Source organism: Eptesicus fuscus, chromosome 2, assembly GCF_027574615.1.
Source record: "Eptesicus fuscus isolate TK198812 chromosome 2, DD_ASM_mEF_20220401, whole genome shotgun sequence".
NCBI lineage: Eukaryota > Metazoa > Chordata > Mammalia > Chiroptera > Vespertilionidae > Eptesicus > Eptesicus fuscus.
In genome coordinates this window covers 54,401,006-54,421,503 of record NC_072474.1, presented here as the reverse complement: position 1 = coordinate 54,421,503, position 20,498 = coordinate 54,401,006, and the positions used below count along the sequence as shown (strand labels likewise).

At 39.4% G+C, this 20,498-nt stretch overlaps 1 protein-coding gene across 2 annotated transcripts in view; it reads left to right on the top strand.

Annotated features, from left to right (window-relative positions):
- The window catches only part of SMARCAD1 (SWI/SNF-related, matrix-associated actin-dependent regulator of chromatin, subfamily a, containing DEAD/H box 1), a 104,305-nt gene that overhangs the window by 17,255 nt on the left and 66,552 nt on the right, over nt 1–20,498 (top strand). For both annotated transcript variants that reach the window (XM_008143546.3, XM_054727342.1), the window contains 3 exons: nt 5,871–6,048; nt 10,188–10,356; nt 16,630–16,696. In XM_008143546.3, the coding sequence (XP_008141768.2) occupies nt 5,871–6,048; nt 10,188–10,356; nt 16,630–16,696 (414 nt within the window). The remainder of the gene's footprint in view (nt 1–5,870; nt 6,049–10,187; nt 10,357–16,629; nt 16,697–20,498) is intronic.

The window sequence follows — 20,498 nt, the reverse complement described above, 5'->3', positions numbered from 1 at the left end:
TTTATTGTATCCCATTAGTTTTCAAAGTGTGGTCTCTGAACCTTTGGTCTCCTTCAGGTCAAAACTATTTTCATAATAAGACATTACTTGCCTTTTTCACTATGTCGATATTTGCACTGATTGTACAAAAGCAATGGTAAGTAAAACTGCTGGTGCCTTAACAAGAATCAAGGCCAAGACTCCAAACTGTTATAGTAGTCATTGTATTCTTAAAAAATTTTAAATGCCAGTTTCACTTAAGAATGTTCTTGTTTTTTGATCCTCAACTGAGGATATTTTGTCCATTGCTTTTCAGAGAGAATGGGATGGAGAGAGAGAAACATCGATGTGAGAGAGACACATCAGCTCGTTGCCTCCAGCACATGTTCCCGTAACCCAGGTATGTGCCAGGAATCAAACTTGAGACCCTTCATTGCATGGACCGACACTCTTAACACTAGCCACACTGACGAGGGCAAGAATGTTCTTGATAAAGCAGTACAAATTATTACTTTCAATAAATTTCAACTTATCAGTAGGCAGTTTTATAATATTTTGTGAAACAAACTGTGAACTTCCCTTTGCTGCATACCAAAATACAATGTTATTTCAAAGGAAAGCATTTGAGCGATTGTTTTGAGTTGTGAGCTGAACTTGTCATTTTTTTTCACAGAGCACCATTTTTACTTGAAAGGATGATTTACCGACAACTATAGTTATGCAGACATTTTCTCAAAAATGAATAGCAATATCAAGGAAGACAACTGATAGTATTTATTGCTAGTGATAAAATTCTAGCTTTCAAAGGAAAGTTTGGATTTTGGAAAACTAGTATCCACAACTGTGAGTTTGACAATATCTAGGTATTTAGAGATTGGTGGTGATATTATTGAATCTATTTTTTTTTTTTTAAATATCATGAAATATGTCAACATTTAGTAGATCTGCATTAATCAGGGAGTTAGCCAGTATTTTCCAATTGACCTATCCACACAATGTTGCAAAATAATGTTGGGGTTAAAGGTCTATTAAAGTACAGTATAGACCAATGGGTTTTATTTATTTAAGGTTTTTTGTGGTTGTTGTTGTTTTCTTTACTGATTTCATAGAGGAATGGAGAGGGAAAGAGAGATAGAAACATCAATGATAAGAGAAAACATTGGTTGGCTTCCTCCTGCACACCCCCTCTGGGGATTGAGCCCACAGCCTAGGCATTTGCCCTGACCAGGAATTGAACCGGTGACCTCTTGGTTCCTGGGTCAATGCTCAACCACTGAGCTACACTGGCTTTAATGGAACATAATGCAAAAGTTTATTCATATGGTTTCCGCTTCCAAACTGCAGTTAATCTTTAAAAAAACTACCACCTGTCAAATTTGGATTTAAAATCAAAGGAAAATCTACAGTAATGTAAAAAAGCTATGAAAATACTCCTTTCCCTAATTTTATCACTGTATAAGGTGTGATTTTCTTCATAAACCTAAACAAAAACAGTATACTATAGCAAATTAATTGCAGAAACAGATAAGAAAATCTAGCAGTCTTCTATTAAACTAGAGATTTTCACAAATGTAAAACAGTGTTGCTCTTTTCTCACTAAATTTGGTAGGAGATTGGAGTAGGAAGAGGGGATATAGTTTTCATTAAAATATTTGTTAACATGTAATGAGTTTGTTTAATAAATAAACGTGTAAACTTTTTTTCAGTTTCTGTTCTCGAATATAAATATAGGTATATAACAAACATAAAAAACTCTTTGGGGCCTTTAATATTTAGGAGTACAAAAGGGCCCTGTATTTGAGAAATGCTATTATGTTATAATCTTTATTCAACCTCCATGTTGTCAAACCACTTGGTTTAGGGCAGAATGCATGTTTAATGTACCGTATTTTCCGGTGTATAAGACGACTTTTTAACCCAGGAAAATCTTCTCAAAAGTCAGGGGTCGTCTTATACGCCGGGTGTCATCTTATAGGGCGGGTATATCCCAAACTATATTTTAACTGGAAAAGTTGGGGGTCATCTTATACGCCCAGTCATCTTATACGCCGGAAAATACGGTATATATTTTGATGGTATTTATTATATCAAATAAATAAATACTATCCAGTAGATTAAAATTATCCAGTCAAAGGTCTAAGTAATTGAGTACATTATGGAGAGTAAACCACTTTTTTTTTGTCTTATTAACTAAGCATATATTAAACGTTAGTCTTAAAAATTGGTGTGTCTTCATATATTTTGTACTATAATCTGTATAAAATAAGAGGAGAAAATAAAAGATGAATATATAAATAATTAAGTTCAAGAAACTGGTTTTCCTAATACAGAATTTTTAGACCCCCAAACACTTAGATATTTAAATGACTGGCCTTGAAAAGATTATTCTACATTTTCTATTAAGAGACTTTGAAGGAAAGAAGACAATCCAAATTATTTTGCCATAAGCCCTTTTAAAATATAAGGAAGCAAGGCACTATCATTGAAGTGTTCAGATGATATTCATTAGCTTTAGGTCAAATTTTTTATACATAAAAGACCTAAATTTTTATTTTTTGTTATTTTTTAAATATATTTTTATTTCAAGAGGAAGGGAGAAGAAGAGAGAGACAGAAACATCAATGATGAGAGAGAATCATTGATCAGCTGCCTCCTACATGCCCCACACGGGATTGAACCTGCACTTGGGCAAATGCCCTGACTGGGAATCAAACCTGGTTTATAGGTCGACCTTCAACTACTTAGCAGTGCTAGACATAAATATTTAAACTTTTAGCTTTATGTATAATTTTTTTTAAGGTATGATTTTTGATACACCAGGAGTACTTTATGAAAGCAGCACCCATGGTACCTTTAGAGTTATTTAAATGTCAATTGCCTCCCATTACACCCCTTTACTGGAGATCGAACCCGCAACCTTTCAGTGTATGGGATGAAGCCTCAAGCAACTAAGCCACACCTGCCAGGGTTGATTTGCTTTTTAATAGTGTTGATAGAGCGTCACTGTAAGAAGTAAAGAAATGTTCTTGTTTTAGTGTCCTCTGGGGAGGCACAGAGTTTCAGAGTATAAAGATTTAGGCTTTTGGGCTTAGTTTCATATCTGCTTTCTCCTATATGACTGAAAAGTTGCTTTTTCTCAACTTGGGTTTATCTATAAAATGCTGATATAATGTGTGCCCTACCTAGGTCAGTGGTCGGCAAACCGCGGCTCGGGTGCCACATGCAGCTCTTTGGCCCCTTGAGTGTGGCTCTTCCACAAAATATCACGTACCGTAATTAAGTTAATAACAATGTACCTACCTATATAGTTCAAGTTTAAAAAATTTGGCTCTCAAAAGACATTTCAATCGTTGTACTGTTGATATTTGGCTCTGTTGACTAATGAGTTTGCTGACCACTGCCCTAGGTATTATTGGAGGATTAAAAATGTTTCACATTGAGAACTTTAAATTGACCTAGAAAGTAGATACGGTAGCTATTTTTTTTCCTTTTTATTGAATTTATTGGAATGATTCTGGTTAACAAAATTGTACAGGTTTTAGGTGCACAATTGCACATCAGGTATAGTTTATTTAATCAATACTTTTGAAATAAAAGAGTTATCTGGTCAGTCCTGGCTAGTTTTGCACAGTGGTTAGAGCATCGGCCAATGGACCGAAGGTTGCAGGTTCAATCCCCGGCCCATTTGGGGCGTGCAACCTGTCAATGTGTATTTCTCACATCAGTGTTTCTCCCCCTCCCCCAGCCCCCTTCATTCTCTCAAGATCAATGGGAAAAATATTCTTGGGTAAGGAATAAACAAAGACGTTATCTGGTCATTGTTTTTATAAAATACTAGAGGCCCTGTGCATGAAATTCACTCAGCCTAGCCTGCACCCACTCAAATCAGGGACCCCTTGGAGGATGTCGGACAACAGGGATCGGGCCTAAACCAGCGGTCAGACACCCCTCTCACAATCTGGGACCAATGGCTCCTAACCACTCACCTGCATGCCTGCCTGATTGCCCCTAACCCCTCTGCTTTCCTGCCTGAGCGCCCTGAACTGCTCTGCCTGCCTGCCTGATCTCCCCCAACTGCTCTCCCCTGCTGGCCTGATCACACCCCCAACTGCCCTCCTGCTGGCCAATTTGGTTCTGATTGGTTGGTTTCTATGCCAGTCAGCATCAAAAGCTCCGCCTCCTAGGCAGCCATTGGCTCTTCACAGTTGACCCAGATTTGGTTCTGATTGGTCAGTTTCTATGCCAGTCAGCGTCAAACGCTCTGCCTCCTAGGCAGCCATTGGCTACTTACATTCACCCTGATTTGGTTCTGATTGGCCACTTTCTATGCCAGTCAGTGTCTCTGGGCCTATCAGCGGGCCCTGATCAGCAGCCCCAGTGGAGGCCTGGAGAGAAATGGAGGCGCAGCTGTTGGCCAGGCCTTGAGAGAGAAAGAGGCAAGTTCTGATGAATGGCTGCCACAGAGGCTATGGATCATACCCTGCCTCTCTCTCTGCAGGCTCTCCAGACCTGATCCACAGACCTCTAGGCAGTCAGTGCTGGGTCGGGGTGCCGGCAACAGCCCCAGTCAGTGCTGAGTCACCACAGCAACCCAGCACTGACTTCTAGTCTGGTCAAGCCTTCTGTGGTAACGGTCGTTATGACACTGGCTCTTTATTATATAAATATTCACTAGACCAAGAAACTGACTACTTTTACTTTAATGTGAATTCCTTAAATCTGATATCTTCCTCCTCGAACATATAAGGGAGAATGGAGGTTTTGCTGGGAGAAGGGAGAATAATTTTGGAACTCAGTCCTTAGAGGAGAACTCAGTAGAATATTCACCTGTTTTGGACAGACAGATGATGCACATTTTTTAGTTTGTACGGGCTGCCGTAACAAAGTATCACAGGCTGGGTGGCTGAAACAGTAGACATTTTCCCACAGGTCTGGAGGCCAGAAGCCCAAGATCAAAGTGTTGGCAGATTTGGCTTCTTTTAAGGCCTTTCTCCTTGGCTTGCAGATGGCCACCTTCTTGCTGTGTCCTCCATGCAAGCATTTTAAAAATATATATTTTTTTATTGATTTCAGTCATGAAGGGAGAGGGAGAGAGAGAAAAAACATCACTGATGAGAGAAGCACTGATCAGCTACCTCCTGTAAGACCCACACTGGAGATCGAGCCTATAACCCAGGCATATGCCCTGACCAGGAATTGAACCGTGACCTCCTGGTTCATAGGTCGGCCCTCAACCACTGAGTCATGCCGTCTAGGCCAAGCATTTCTTTAGTTCTGTCTCTTAATGAGGATATCAGTCATATTGGATTAGGACTCCACCCTCAAGGCCTAATTTTAATCCAGTCACCTCTTTGAAGGCCCTATCACAAATACATTGCATTCTGAAGTACAGTGGTTTGAAATTTAAACATGAATTTTGGAGGGAATATAATTTAGCCCATAATGCCCACATGACAATAGACGATTATTGGATACTGGCTCTGTGCCAATACTGGACTGAATGCTTAATATCTGATTTTGTGTGATTATTAAGCATCTTTATTTTACAGGTGAGGACACTGAGACTTAAAGGATTAAGTAAGTCTTTTAGGCTCTAGTGTCCCAAGTTTTCTTAGGTAAGACCTGAACTAGGAAATAAAAGCATAGAGAAAAGGATTGGAATATAGATCACAAACTTCAGTTTTGCAGTTTCACCAGGGTCATGCTAGTGAATAACCTATGAAATGGAAAATCATTTAACACCAGCTCTGGTTAGTAATTTTTTCCCATTGGTTTTACAATGGGAACAGTGAATGAAGTTAAAGATATTTAGCTCACGATTCTAATTATAAAAAATTTGCTTTATTTTCAAGTTGCTCAAAATGTCTTTCTCCTTTTCTTCCTCCCCCCAGAAGATTCTAGTGTTCCAGAAACTACAGTAAATGAAAGAAAACCAAGTATATCATATTTGAAGAATCAAGGAGGAATACAGTATATTGATTTGTCTTCTGATAGTGAAGATATTGTTTCTCCAAACTGCTCCAATACAGTTCAAGAGACAAAATTCAGCAAAGACACAGTGATTATAGTGTAAGCAGCTAAATAGGTTCATTATATTTGCATTGTAAGAGTTTTTTGAGAAAAGTTTACTTAATTATAAATATTTTCTGTTTTTTTGCCTTTACCTACTATATCTTGGTTATTTTTTGCTAACTTAGAAATGTACAGAGGTTGTGTGTTTCTGGGTAATGGTGATTTTCAGTAAGTTATTGAGAGCAAATAGTTAATTATTTTTAACTAGATGCCCAGTGCATGAAATTCATTCATGGGTAGGGTCCCTAGGCCTGGCTGGCAGTCAGGGCCAATCAGGGCCTTCCGGCTGCTGGCTGGGGCCTTCCTTCGTTCCGTGCCACCCCTGGTGGTCAGCACACATCATAGCAAGCAATTGGTCTCCCGTTTGAACTCCCATGTGGACAATTTGCATGTTAGGCTTTTGTATATGTATAGATTTTCCATAGATAGAAAACTTATTTTAACAAATACCTTTGTTCATTTATAACTGCTTTGTGATTTGTTCTTAAGTCCCAGAGTCAAATCATTTAACATCTCTTGGGCACATTTTCTGGGGAAACAAAGGGTTTCTATTGTAGTCATGAGAAAGATAATAAACATAAAAAATGTCAAACAATAGATATTGTGGGGTAAAGGGGAAAGGAAATATGTAGTTCAGGGCCAGGGTTAGGTGCATGGTTTCTTAAGAGCACAGCTAGTAAAAAGGCTTCATTGAGAAGACGATAATTGGGCAAAGACCTAAAGGGGAAAAGAAAGTGAACCATATGGAAAGGGGGGTGGAGGATGTATTCCAGACATTGGGAATTTTCCTGTTCAATGATCCTAAAATGGTTTTACGCCTGGCATTTTTTGAGGAAAATGGGGAGGGGGAGCAAATGATGCAGAGTAAAGGTCCTATAGTCACAAGGGGTAAAGGAGGTGCTTAATCATGGTAAGCCCATAGGCTATTTCTCTTTTATTCTGGATGAGATGGGACGCTAATAGAACAGAAGAGTAAAATTGTCTGACTTCAATGTTTGGCAGGGCTTTGAGGCTGTAGGGGAGTAGTAGTAGAATCATGAATATTGTTTTAATAACCCAGACAAGAAATGATGGAGATTTAGATCAGGCTACTACTTGTGGAAATGATGAAAAGTGGTGAGATTCTGCATATACTTTGAAGGTAGTACAGAGAGGATTTCTTGATGGATTTCACGTGGGGTGGGAGAGAAAGGAGTAAAGTATGACCAGAAGATTTTTGGTCTTAGCAACTAGAAGAATGGAATTAACAATTAACTGAGATAAGAAGACTGTCTTGAATATGCTGTGATTGAGAAGGATCTTAGTCGTGTAAGTGGAGATAGCAAGTAGGCAATTGAATGTGACATTTGAATTCTGGGGAAAGATCTAGATTACATACCTAATTTTATAAGTTGTCAGTATAGATTTTCTTTTTACTTGTTGTTGACTTTTAACGGGGGGACAGTGGTTATTAAAATAATACAGGTTCAGGTGCACAATTCCCCAAAATTGTATAACCTGTGCCCTGTATAGTGTGTTCACCACCCCAAGTCAAGTCTCCTTCCAGCATATAGATTTGATATTTAAAGCCATATGATTAGATGAAATCACCAAGGCACAATAGTATAGCTGGAAAACAGATCTCTTGGATTTAGATTTAACAATTAAAATTTTTTCTCTTAGTTGCATCTATTATCAGTGATTTTCAACCTTTTTAGTCTCATGGCACACCATAAACTAATTACTAAAATTCTGCAACACACACAAAAATATATTTGATTTTTTGCCCATCTGACCAAAAAAAATGAGGTATAATTTTCATTTATTCACACTGGACAGCTATTTTTATATTTGACAGCCCAAGTGAAAAGAGGTCAGTGCCGCTGACTAAATAGTCAGGTATTGAATGTTTTAAAAATTCTTGTGGCAAACTTGTTCAAAATTGCTGATAATTATTCTTTTTTTTTTTTAAATATATTTTATTGATTTTTCACAGAGAAGGAAGGGTGAGGGATAGAGAATTGGAAACATCAATGAGAGAGAAACATCTATCAGCTGCCTCCTGGACACCCCCTACTGGGGATGTGCCCACAACCAAGGTCCATGCCCTTGACCAGAATTGAACCTGGGACCCTTCAGTCCGCAGGCCGACGCTCTATCCATTGAGCCAAACTGGTTAGGGCTGATAATTATTCTTATGATTTTATTATTATTTGGTGTCCTGCCAAAATGTATGCACACTTTAACAGCTGATAGCTCAATTTTGAAAATGAAATGTATTTTAATAATCACTGTCTTTATAATTATTCAAAGTGTGTGTGTACATTTTTTGGTGACACCCTATATTAAAGTAAATTATAGACATCCCAACATTGCTCCCTTTGATCCTTGGTTATACATCCCCCTCCTCCCATAAAATCAATACTGCTATCAATGAATAATTCTCTATCATTCCCTGATTGCTGCCTAACCGCTCCCCTGCCAGCCTGATGGCCCTCAACTGCCCTCTCCTGCTGGCCTGATGGCCCCCAACTGCCTTCCCCTGCTGGCCTGATGGCCCCCAACTACCCTCCCCTGTTGTGTTTTGTAGCTGGTTTTTCATACCAGGATCCTAACCAGGAACATCCACTGCATTTGGATGTTATGTCTCTTAACTCTCTCTTCTTGATAAACAGTCCACTCCCCTCCTCTTCTCTTTTTTAAGGGTTTCAACTTATTGAGGAGATCGTCTTTTCTTAGAGACAAAAGATTTTTCTGATTATTTCCTCATGATGGTATTGAATTTATTTCTGTACCATTTGTTGTGAACTGGACATTAAATTCAAGGCATGTTCAGATTTGTCATCAGCATGAATACTTACTACATCAAGAAACCCATGAGTTTGTGCCACTGAATGGTCATGAGCTTGCTCACTAGCTTTAGGTTGTCATGCAGAAGAGCAAGGTTTTTGAAAGGGGTTGTCCAGAGCAGGAATTGTAAAAGGATTCCAACCTGAATACTTGTATTTTTTCCAAGGACTAGGAGACAATCAGATAGGAAGCATGAACATAGTAAGGCAGAGGGAGAATTCAGAGTTGAGTACATTAGGAATGAGAAGTCTGGGTGTAATAAAAAGGGAGACACATGTAATTGTCTTCAAATACTGAAGGACAGGCCTAGTGACAAAGGAAGAGATTGATTGCAGTTTCTCAGAGCAAAGTTCAAGAAGTCAACCTAAGAAGCTTAAAATACATGTTCCTGTCAGTGCCCTAATAGGTACAACTGATATAACATGAATAGGAATAGAGAAGTTAGTAAACTACAGATTCCGGATATATGTCCAAGAGAGCTGTCAAAAAATAAAACTAGCTGCACAGCAAAATTTGCACTCTCTGATCTCTAGAATGCCTACCATAGTAGAAAACTGAAATTTCAAACGAAGATTTTTTGTTTGGGAGATAGATGAGTAAAATTTGGCCCCTAATGTCTTTTATATGGGCTAAACATATAAGCTGAAATGAAACATGATTAACCCTTTGCACTCGCTTGGTTTTTTCTCGATTACTTTGTTCTAATGCTAACCATGTCGAGTCACACTCGACATCCGAGTGCAAAAGGTTAAATTTAGTTGTTGTAGAATAAAGCCTCATATGGAGTAAATGCTCCCTGTCTGCTAAAGAAATATTTTGTTCCAGGCAGAGATTCTGATATTGATGGGGCCATTCCGATTTTAACACTGGGATTCTAGTCACGTAGGCCATGAAAATGATTTTTTCTTCCTATTCATGTAGTCTTCATAATTTCTCAGGAACAACATGACAACACTCATCTAATATGCAGAATATAGGTGAAAAATGTCGGAAAGAGACGTGGGCATGCAATGAATATGTGTGTGTCTTAAAAAAATAAATTGCTATTTTTGTTTTGTTCTTTTTCATCCCAGCCTGGATAATCTGAAACATTTTTGGAATATGCAGATTTTGGGAATGTAAATTTATATACATAAACATTTTGAAATGAAAAACGATGTGTGGTTTTAATCTTTGACAGATGTAGATTTCATTTAATATTTTAAAAAACTGCAGATGTGCTGTATTTCATATATACATGTGTATACAATTATAATGCAATAGCATTAACAATACATTAAATTGTTTTTCTCTGAAAATAATTTTAGTTCTGAGCCATCTGAAGATGAAGATTCCCAAGGCCTTCCTGCCATGACAGGTAGAAATAATGATATTTCAGAACTGGAAGACCTTTCGGAATTGGAAGACCTTAAAGATGCTAAACTTCAGACCTTGAAGGAACTCTTCCCACAAAGAAATGACAATGATTTACTTAAGGTTATACCCTTTTTTAGTAACTGTTTATTGTTGCTGTAATGATGTTTAATATCTCTCCTGTATCTAGTGCTGTATTTAGTCATTTTTCTAAAGATACTTTCTGTTTTAAGATAATTATGAACTTTTATTTTATGTAATAATTAAGGAAAATGTCAGGGATTTACTTGAAAGAGTTAATAATAGGTGAGGTCATTCACCTATAAATAATAGAGAGTTTTCCTCAGTATCTCTCATACATAGTTGTGAGTTCTTGTGTGCTCGAATGGGAACACCCTCCCTTCCTAATCTTCCAGAGAAGCTCACAAATGTCAGGAGGCTTCCCCCCACCCCCATAAAGACAAGGGGTTGCTGGCATACAATATAGTACATGCTTATGCTGCTATAAAAAAGAAGGAATTCTTACCATTTGCAACAGCATGGATGGAACTGGAGAGCATTATGCTAAGTGAAATAAGCCAGTCAGAGAAAGATAAATATTGCGTGATCTGACTCATTTGTGAAATATAATGAGCAACATAAACTGATGAACAAAAATAGAATCAAAGACATAGAAGCATCAAACAGACTGTCCATTCTATGAGGGAAGGCAGGGGTTGAGTGGGTAAGAGATCAACCAAAGTACTTGTATGCATGCATATGAGCATAACCAATGGACACAGATAGTAGGCTACGTCAGGGGCTGTGCTGGGGGGTGGGAGTCATCAGGGAGAGGTCAAGGGGGGAAAAAGGAGACTTATGTAAAACTTTAAACAATAAAGAATTTAAATTTTAAAAATTTATATAGAACACTAGAGGCCCGGTGCACGAAATTCGTGCACGGGGGTGTGTGTGTCCCTCAGCCCTGTCTTGGCCTGCAAAGACGCCAGCATCCCTCACCCCGGCCTCCAGCCAGAGGTTCCTCCCCTCCTTCTGCACAGCCTCTGGGAAGATGCTTGTCCTGGGGCCTCCTCAAGGCCTTGGCCCATGACGCCCTGCAGTTCGGGTACTCGGGGGCTTGGGCTTTCAGGTCTGGCTTCCTCACCTGGCATGGTGAGCATCAGCTGCCATGGGAGCCTTGCCTTAGGAGTCACCCCCTTGGACCATACTACTTGTGAGTGTGTGTGGGGGGTGGCCTCGGTGGCAGTAATTTGATGTCTGTAGCATGCCCGCTGACACCCACCAGCACAGCGCCACACTGGTCCCGTCTGGACTGCTGGCAGGGGGCTTCCAGTCTGCGACTGGGGCTGATGGGCTGTGACTGGGGGCTGCAGGTGGAGGACCCTGGCACCCATAGGGCTGTCAGCATCAGGAACTGGAAAGATCCATTTTTCTCGTTCCTCCCCTGCCGCACGGATGCTGAGCTCCGGGCCCCACAGGCCCGTTCACTCCCGCCACATGGCCGGCCGGGGCGGGGACGTGAGCTCGCTGCCCCAGAGGCCCCTTCTGTGCCGCAGCACAACCATGGCGCAGACACTGAGCTCGCGCCGCCGCTGGTTGATGACGCGAGCTCAGCGTCCCGCCGGCCCCATTCGGTCCCCGCTCAGTGGCGTGGCGGCCCATCCGGCTGGCGGGAGGCGCGGGCGGGGTCGGGGACTCCCCGCTTCTCCTGCCGGCCCAATTGGCTATCCCGACCACCCTGAGTCCCAGCCCCCGCACCACCCGCCAGCCCAATCGGCCACCCCGAGTCCCGCCCCCCCCCGCGTCTCCCGCCGGCCCAATCGTGGGCGTAGCGGAGTGATGGTTAATTTGCATATTACCCTTTTATTGTGTAGGATGCTGTTAATTTGCATATTACCCTTTTATTATGTAGGATGATGGTTAATTTGCATATTACCCTTTTTATTATGTAGGATGCTGTTACCCTTTTATTATGTAGGATGCTATTATGTAGGAATAGCTGCTCCTTAACTGCAGCAGAATATAACTATGTGATAATCATTGATAGCCCATTTTTATCAGACATTGTGATTTTTCAAATAAAGTAAAAAGGATGGATTTTTATTTAATGTTAGAGGCCCAGTGCACCAGTGGGGTCAGGCCTGTGGGATCAGGCCAAAACCGACTCTGACATCTCTCAAGGGGTCCCAGATTGGGAGAGGGTGTAGGCCAGGCCGCGGGACCCCACCCGTGCACGATCAGGCCGGGGAGGGACGTGGCAGGTTGGCCAGCCAGGGAGGGACAGCAGGAGGGCTCCAGGACGTGTTTGGTCTGTCTTGCTCAGTCCCTATCAGCCGGACCCTAGCAGCAAGCTAACCTGCCAGTTGGAGCGTCTACCCCCTGGTGGTCAGTGCACATCATAGCGACTGATCAACCTGTCAACTGTCTGCCTCCTGGTGGTCAGTGCACATCATAGCTAGCAGTTGAGTGGCCTGAGCATATCACTAGCATATTACACTTTGATTGGTTGACCGGACGACCAGACACTTAGCATATTAGGCTTTTATTACATAGGATTGATCACCAATTTCGTAGTTTTATTTTGATATAATTTAAATGTTATAAAGATCACCTACCTAAAATGTATAATTTAGCCCAGCCGGCATGGCTTAGTGGGTGAACGTTGAGCAGGAGGTCACAGTTTGATTCCCGGTCAGGGCACATGCCTTGGTTGGAACCCCAGTAGGGGTCATGCAGAAGGCAGCCAATCAATGACTCTCTCATCATTGATGTTTCTATTTCTCTCCCTCTCCATTCCTCTCTGAAATCAATAAAAATATATTAAAAATAAATAAAATGTATAATTTAGTGGTTTTTAGAGATGTACAACCATCACTATAATCTAATTTTAGAGCATTTTGATCATTCCAAAAAGAAACCTTGTACTCATTAGCAATCACACTCCATTTATAGATTGGTCTTATCTGGGCTTTTCATATATATAACATATATATAAAAGGCTAAGCGACCATCCGACTGGCTGGTAGGTATGACACTCACCACTAGGGGGGCAGACGCTCAACGCAGGAGCTGCCGAGCTGTGTTGACTTGGCAGTTGCGGTTCTTGGATGATGGACCTCCGGAACCAGAGAGGAGGGAGCCTGATTCTGGGGTGCGTCACCTGAGAACCGCCCTCTTGCAATGAGGGACCCCTCGGGGGATATTGGAGTGCCGGTTTTGTCCAATCCCTGCAGACTAGGCCAAGGGACCCCATCTTGCCAGAGGGACCCTGCTCACTCCATAGACACCTTTCTAGCCTTGGTGCCACTCCAGGTGTGGCCATCCGGGGAGGGACTGTGGGAGGTTGGCTCCAGGGCATGTCCAGCCCGTCTTGCCGAGTCCTGCCCCAATGGACACCTTCTAATTAATTTCCTTTCAATGTGCACAAATCTGTGCACTGGGGCACTAGTTATGTAATAACTAGAGGCCCGGTGCACAAAATTTGTGCACTCTGGATGTGTGGGGGCGGGGGGTCCCTCAGCCCAGATTGCGAGAGGGCGCAGGTCAGGCCGAGGGACCCCAGCAGTGCATGATTGGGACTGGGGAGGGACGCAGGAGGTTGGCCAGCCGGGGAGGGGCTGCAGGAGGGCTTCCAGGGCATGTCCGGTCCATCTCGCTCAGTCCCAATTGGTCGGACTGACCCCAGCAGCAAACTACCCTACCAGTTGGAGCGTCTGCCCCCTGGTGGTCAGTGCACGTCATAGCGACTAGTCGACCGGTCAGCTGTCTGCCCCCGGTGGTCAGTGCAAGCGGTTGAGCAGCCTTAGCATATCATTAGCATATTACTTGAATGGACGCTTAGCATATTAGACTTTTATTATGTAGGATGATCTTTTGTGACTGGCTTGTCTTCACTTAGTATAAGGTTTTGAAGTTCATCCATGTTTATCAGGACATCATTCCTTTTTATAGTAAAGAAAAACAAAATACCATTCAGGACAAACTAAACAAGTCTGAACTGAAGGTATTCTGGGCCTGCTAGTTTGAACTCTGAAGTATAGATTAAGTTATTCTATTCCCTGTTATTTTTAACATGAATCTCTCCCCCCTTCTCTCCCCCCCCCATAATCATTTTGATACCTTCTTAGTGTTAGATAAAGGAAACTTTACTGTTATCTATCTTGAATGTACTTTTTTTCCTGCTAGAAGTATTATTTGCTTCCTGGTGTGATCCCCTCTCCCTCTCTCCCCCTTGCCCCCCCCCCCCCCCCCCAGCATAAGAAGAAAAGAAATGTAGCCAGTAGTAGATACAGGGGCTACTTACAGTGTTGGAGAGAGTTTCTAAAAGAAACAAATTTCAGTTTAACAATACTTTGTAGCTTGTTGCCAAATTTTTATGTGGTTCAAGGGGATTGTTTTTCCTATACAAGGACTTATCTCTTATTTTATAATTTTTTAAATTCTTTATTGTTGAAAGAATGAATATATCTGTTTTTTTCCCCATTGACCTCTCCCAGCTTACTTCTGCCTCCCAGCACAGGACGTCACCCCCCTATTGTTTTGTTCCCTCCTCCCCCATTGTTCATGTCCATTGGTTGTGTTTATACCAGTATACATGCATGCAAGTCTTTTGGTTGATCTTTTATCTCCCCCTCCCCCTTTTATTTTATAATTTTAATGGGAAAATAGGCTTGATACACAGAATTTATTTGTATATTTCATTAATTAGAAATTTTTGGAATTTAGTATATCACTCCCTCCATAGCAGAGTACTCTCTCAAGGTAATCTGGATTTCAAGTGATCTCTGTCATTTCAAGAGATTTAAAGGTGGCATTTATAAATTACTTTGCAAAGGTTTTTAGACCCTTATAAAGGAATTGAAGTTATAAAATATAAATTTAGTTGCAGATTTGTAAAGCATATGCTTTGGATATTTTGAAAAGGAAGAGGGATTTACAGGATATGTAAGGATCCAAGATTAGAAAACTAGTATAGAAGACAGCATTCTCCTTTGATTTGAGACTTTTTAATTTAATACAAAATATAGCTTATTTTAAAAAGTAAAATTTATTTTTAAGATCTTTATTGTTGAAAGTATTACATAGGTCCTTCTTTTTCCCCCATCAACCTCTTCCAGCCCGCTCCCATTCTCCCCCTCACCCCAGGCCCTCACTACCTCCTTCTCTGTGTCCACGGGTTATGCATATATATATACAAGTTCATTAGTTGATCTCTTCCCACCCACCCTCCCCTTCCTTTCCTCTGAGGTTCAACAGTCTGTTCATGCTTCTAAAAATATATATTTTTATTGATTTCAGAGAGGAAGGGAGAGGCAGAGAGAGATAAAAACATTAATCATTAGAGAGAATCATTGATCAACTGCCTCTTGCACACCCCACACTGAGGATCGAACCCACAACACCGACATATGCCCTGGAAAGCGAACTGTGGCCTGGTTATAGGTCGATGCTCAACCACTGAGCCATGCTGGCTGGGCTAAAAAATTTTTTTTAATCCTCACTTGAGGATATGTACATTGATTTGAGGGAGAGAGAGAGAAATATCAATCAGTTGCCTCCCATACTCACCCCCACTGGGGATCGAACCCGAAACCTAGGTATGTGCCCTGATTGGGAATTGAACCTGCAAACTTTTTAGTGTACAGGATAATGCTCCAACCAACCGAGTCACCCAGCTGAGGCAAAAGTAAGATCTTTTAAAAACAACTCATTGGAAGTATAGGAAACTTTAGTAAGATAAAATTATGGACTATTCAGTTTCTCCTGAGATGTAAAATGTTACAGAACAGTGTGAAAATATATTGAAGATGTTAATTACATAAGTAATATATGAATATGTTCTTGAACCAATTCAACCAATTCAGAGGTAGAGTAAAAATCAAGAGTCCTTTATCCCACTCATCTAGGAAGTATTAGATTTTAAAAAAATGACTGCACAATTATAATATGTGAGTGTCCACTGCTAAATGTCAGTTAAAAGGGAATAATATAAATGTCTGTTGGTCTCTCTCTCTTCCTACTTTCTCTTATCCTTTCTTTCCCTGCACCCTCCTCAGGGCCTGGAAATGTAAATAGTTTTTAAGGCTCCAATGTACAATTTTATAATTAAAATAACAAAAATCTTGATTATGCTGTACATATATGACTATGTTTTAATTTTTCCTTTGCAATGATGAGTGAATTTGATACATTTTAAGATACGTTTAGATAAGTTCAGACTTTTCAATAAACCAGGTTGCCTGAAAATTTTTATCATAGGATTTAATGAATTTAAAATTATGACATACATATTTCCCAACTTTATATATACTTAATATATTTATTCTTTAATATTTTGATAAATGAAACAATTCTTAGTGCTCTTTTTAAAATACTAATATTTTCTCGTTCTGTTAGTTGATTGAATCAACCAGCACAATGGATGGAGCAATTGCTGCTGCCTTGCTGATGTTTGGTGATGCAGGTATGCCTGACTTAGTTTCAAACTATATTGATTTATTACATAAGAATATCTTTTAATTTTTGATATCTATAATAATAAAAGCGTAATATGCAAATCGACAGAACGGCATTTTGACCATCCTGATGACCTTCTGGATGAAGCCAGGGCTGTGGGGCAGCAGCCGAGGCGACTGGGGTTGCGAGGGCTGAGGCAGGCAGGGCTGCGAATGTCTACCCTTTCATGAATTTCGTGCATCGTGCCTCTAGTTGCTCTGTAATTTACCAAGTTCCTACATGAATTCTTATAGGATACTTATGAGATATTAATAACTTCAGCATTTTTAGATGAAGAAACTGAATCTTAAGGTTAAGTGACTTATCTGAGTTCATATAGCTATTTCGGAACCCAGTTTTCTCGATTGATTCTCTCCCCTTCTCCCCGCCAAAAAAGGGAGGGGCAGCTTTCCCGTGGTAATTTTGCTTGTTTTCTACAGATCAGATTTCATAACAATGAAGTTTTGGAAGGTATATATTTTTTTCTTAAGTATCCTTTCTAATTGCATTGTGGTTTTATTTACAGGTCTACAAATCTGAGTCGGTAGGAACATAATGTCTTGTGGAAAGTCCTAGCTGGAAATCATCATTCCTTCATTTAGTAAATACTTATGCTAAGTTCCAGTCTTGGGATACAAAGTAAATGCATTTAAAGGAGTTTGCAATATAAAAGCACTTGTTTAAGTAAATGCCATCTTGATTTTTTTAAACTTGTACATACCAAACAGGTAAAAATAACTTGTAATCTTACTACCAAAAAAGTATTTAAGGAAGGAAAGCAAACCCATACTCCATTAACCACTCTTAAATTTGCTTTGTATAATTTTCAACTTTTATTTATTTATTTTATATTTTTTTTAATTTTCAACTTTTACATTGCTTATACATACTATTATACAACACACACGCACTAGGTTATGAATGTAATTATAGTACTGGTTTACATTTAAAATTTATTAGGGAACAATTTTTAAATTTATTAGGGAACATTATATAGGACCTGTACAATTCTGTATACTGCTTACCACCCAAAATCTTGTCTCCTTTGATCACCATATATTGACCCCCTCTACCCTCTGGTAACGACCATACTGTTGTCTGTGTCTATGAGTTTGTTTTGTTTGTCCATTTGTTACTTTCTTCTTTATATTCCACATGTAAGTAAAATTATATGGTTCTTGTCCTTTTTCACTGACTTATTTTACTTAGCATGATACTCTCAAGATCCATTCATGTTGTCACAAATGGCAGTATCCAATCCTTTTTATGGCTGAGTAGTAGTGGTCCACTGTATTATATGTACCATATCAAGCAATGACAGTCAGGTTGTTTCCATGTCTTGGCCACTGTGAATAATGCTGCAGTTAACATAGTGGTACATATGTCTTTACAAATAAATGTTTTCAAAGTTTACAGGTAGATTACCAGAAGAGGGATTGCTGGGTCATATAGTAGCTCTATTTTTAAATTTTTTTGAGGAACTTTAATAATGTTTTTCATAGTGGCAATACCAATTTACATTCCCACCAACAATATATGAAGGTTCTTTTACATCCTCTCTAACACCTGTTATTTCTTGTCATGTTGATAATAGCTATTTTAACAGGTATGAGGTATTAACTCATTGTGGTTTTGATGTGCATTTCCCTTATAACTAGTGAATTTGCGCATCTTTACATAGTATATCTGTTGGCTATTTATGTCTTCTGGGAAAAGTGTCTGTCCAGCACCTCTGTCCATTTTTTAATTGGATTGTTTGTTTTTTTGTTGTTGAGTTATATGAGTTTTTTATATTTTTGGATATTAGCCCCTTATTGAAGGTGTCATTTGGGAATATCTTCTCTCATTCATTGATTGCCTTTTTTGTTGTTGTTAACAGTTTCTCATACTGTGCGGTTTTTTAATTCAACACAATCCATTAATTTATTTTTGCTCTCATTTCTTTTGCCTTTGAGGTCAAGTTCATAAAAACCTCTGAGATGAAGATCCATTAAGTTTAGTATTTATGTACCTATGCTTTTTTTCAGATCTTATATTTAAGTTTTTAATTCATTTTGAGTTAATTTTTGTGAATGGTGTCAGATAGAAATCTAGTTTAATTCTTTTGCATGTGGCTTTTCAATTTTCCCAATGCCATTTATTGTTGGGGTTTCCTTTTTCCATGGTATGTTTTTGGAAAAAGGAAACCCCAACAATAAATGGCATTGGGAAAATTGAAAAGCCACATGCAAAAGAATTAAACTAGATTTAATAGTTTGTAAATCTAGTAAAAAATCAGTTGCTCATGTATGTGTGAGTTTATTTCTGGGCTCTCAATCATGTTCCATTGGTGTGTGTGTCTATTTTTCTGTCAATATCTTACTGTTTTGTAATCAAGGAAGTGTGATACCTCCGGCTTTGTTTTTCCCCCCTCAGGATTGCTTTGGCTGTTTGGGGTCTTGTATGGTTCCTTACAAATTTGATGTTTTTTTTTGTTCTATTTCTTTGAAAAATGCCTTTGGGGTTTTGATGGGGATTGCATTAAATCTGCATATTTCTTTAGGCAATAAGGCCATTTTTAACTATGTTGATTTTTTTCAATCCATGAACATGGAATATCTTTCCTTCTTTTTTTTTTAAATTTCTTTTAACACTATCTTGTAGTTTTCAGCGTATAGGTCCTTCACTTCCTCTGTTAAGTTTATTACGAGGTATATTAGCCTTTTTGTTGCAATTACAAATGAGATTGTTTTCTTTCTTTGTTTTTCTGAAATTTCACTGTTAGCACATAGGAACACAGCAGATTTAAAATTCGTTTTAATTTAGAAAAAACATTTTTATTGATTCCAGAGTGAGGGAGGGAAGGGGAGAGAGGGAGGGAGGGAGCGGGGGTGGGGAGAGAGAGAGAAGAAACATCAGTTAGCTGCCTCCCACATGTGCTCCAACTGGGGATCAAACCCACAACTCTGGTATGTGCCTTGACCAGGAAATCAAACCCACCATCTTTTGATTTTGATGTATGGGATGACACTCCAACAAACAGCCACATTAGCCAGGGTGGAATGCAGCAGATTTTTATGCATTGATTTTGCATCCTGCAATTTTACTGTATTTATTTATTGTTTCTAAGTCTTTTGGTGGAGTCTTTCAGGTTTTCTATATTATGTCATCTGCAAAAAGTGAGTCTACTTCTTCATTTCCAGTTTGATGCCCTTTTTTTATTTCTTTTTCCTGATTGCTCTGACTAGGACTCCCAGTACCAAGTTGAATAACGGCGAGAATGGGCAACCTTGTCTTGTTCCTAATCTTAGAGGAAAAACTTTCAGTTTTTCACCATTGAGTATGATATTATCTGAGGGTTTGTCTAGTAGTCTTTATTATATTGAGGTACTTTCCTTCTATACTCATTTTATTGAGTGTTTTAATCATAAATGGATGTCATATCTTATCAAATACTTATTCTGCATCTATTAATAATGATTATATGATTTTTTTGTTAATGTAGTGTATCACATTGATTTTGCACATGTTGAACCATCCTTGTGGAAAGAACCCATTTGATTGTGATGTATTATCTTTTTAATACCTTACTGTATTCAGTTTGCTAGTACTTTTTAGGATTTTTGCATCTATGTTCATTAGCGATATTTTTTGTATGGGTGTTGTTCCTGCCAGGTCTTGGTATCAGGGTAATGTTGGTCTCATAAAATGAGTTAGGAAATATTCCCTCTTTAACTTTTTGGGAGTTTTAGAAGAATAGGTATTACGTCTTATTTGAATGTAGAATTTGA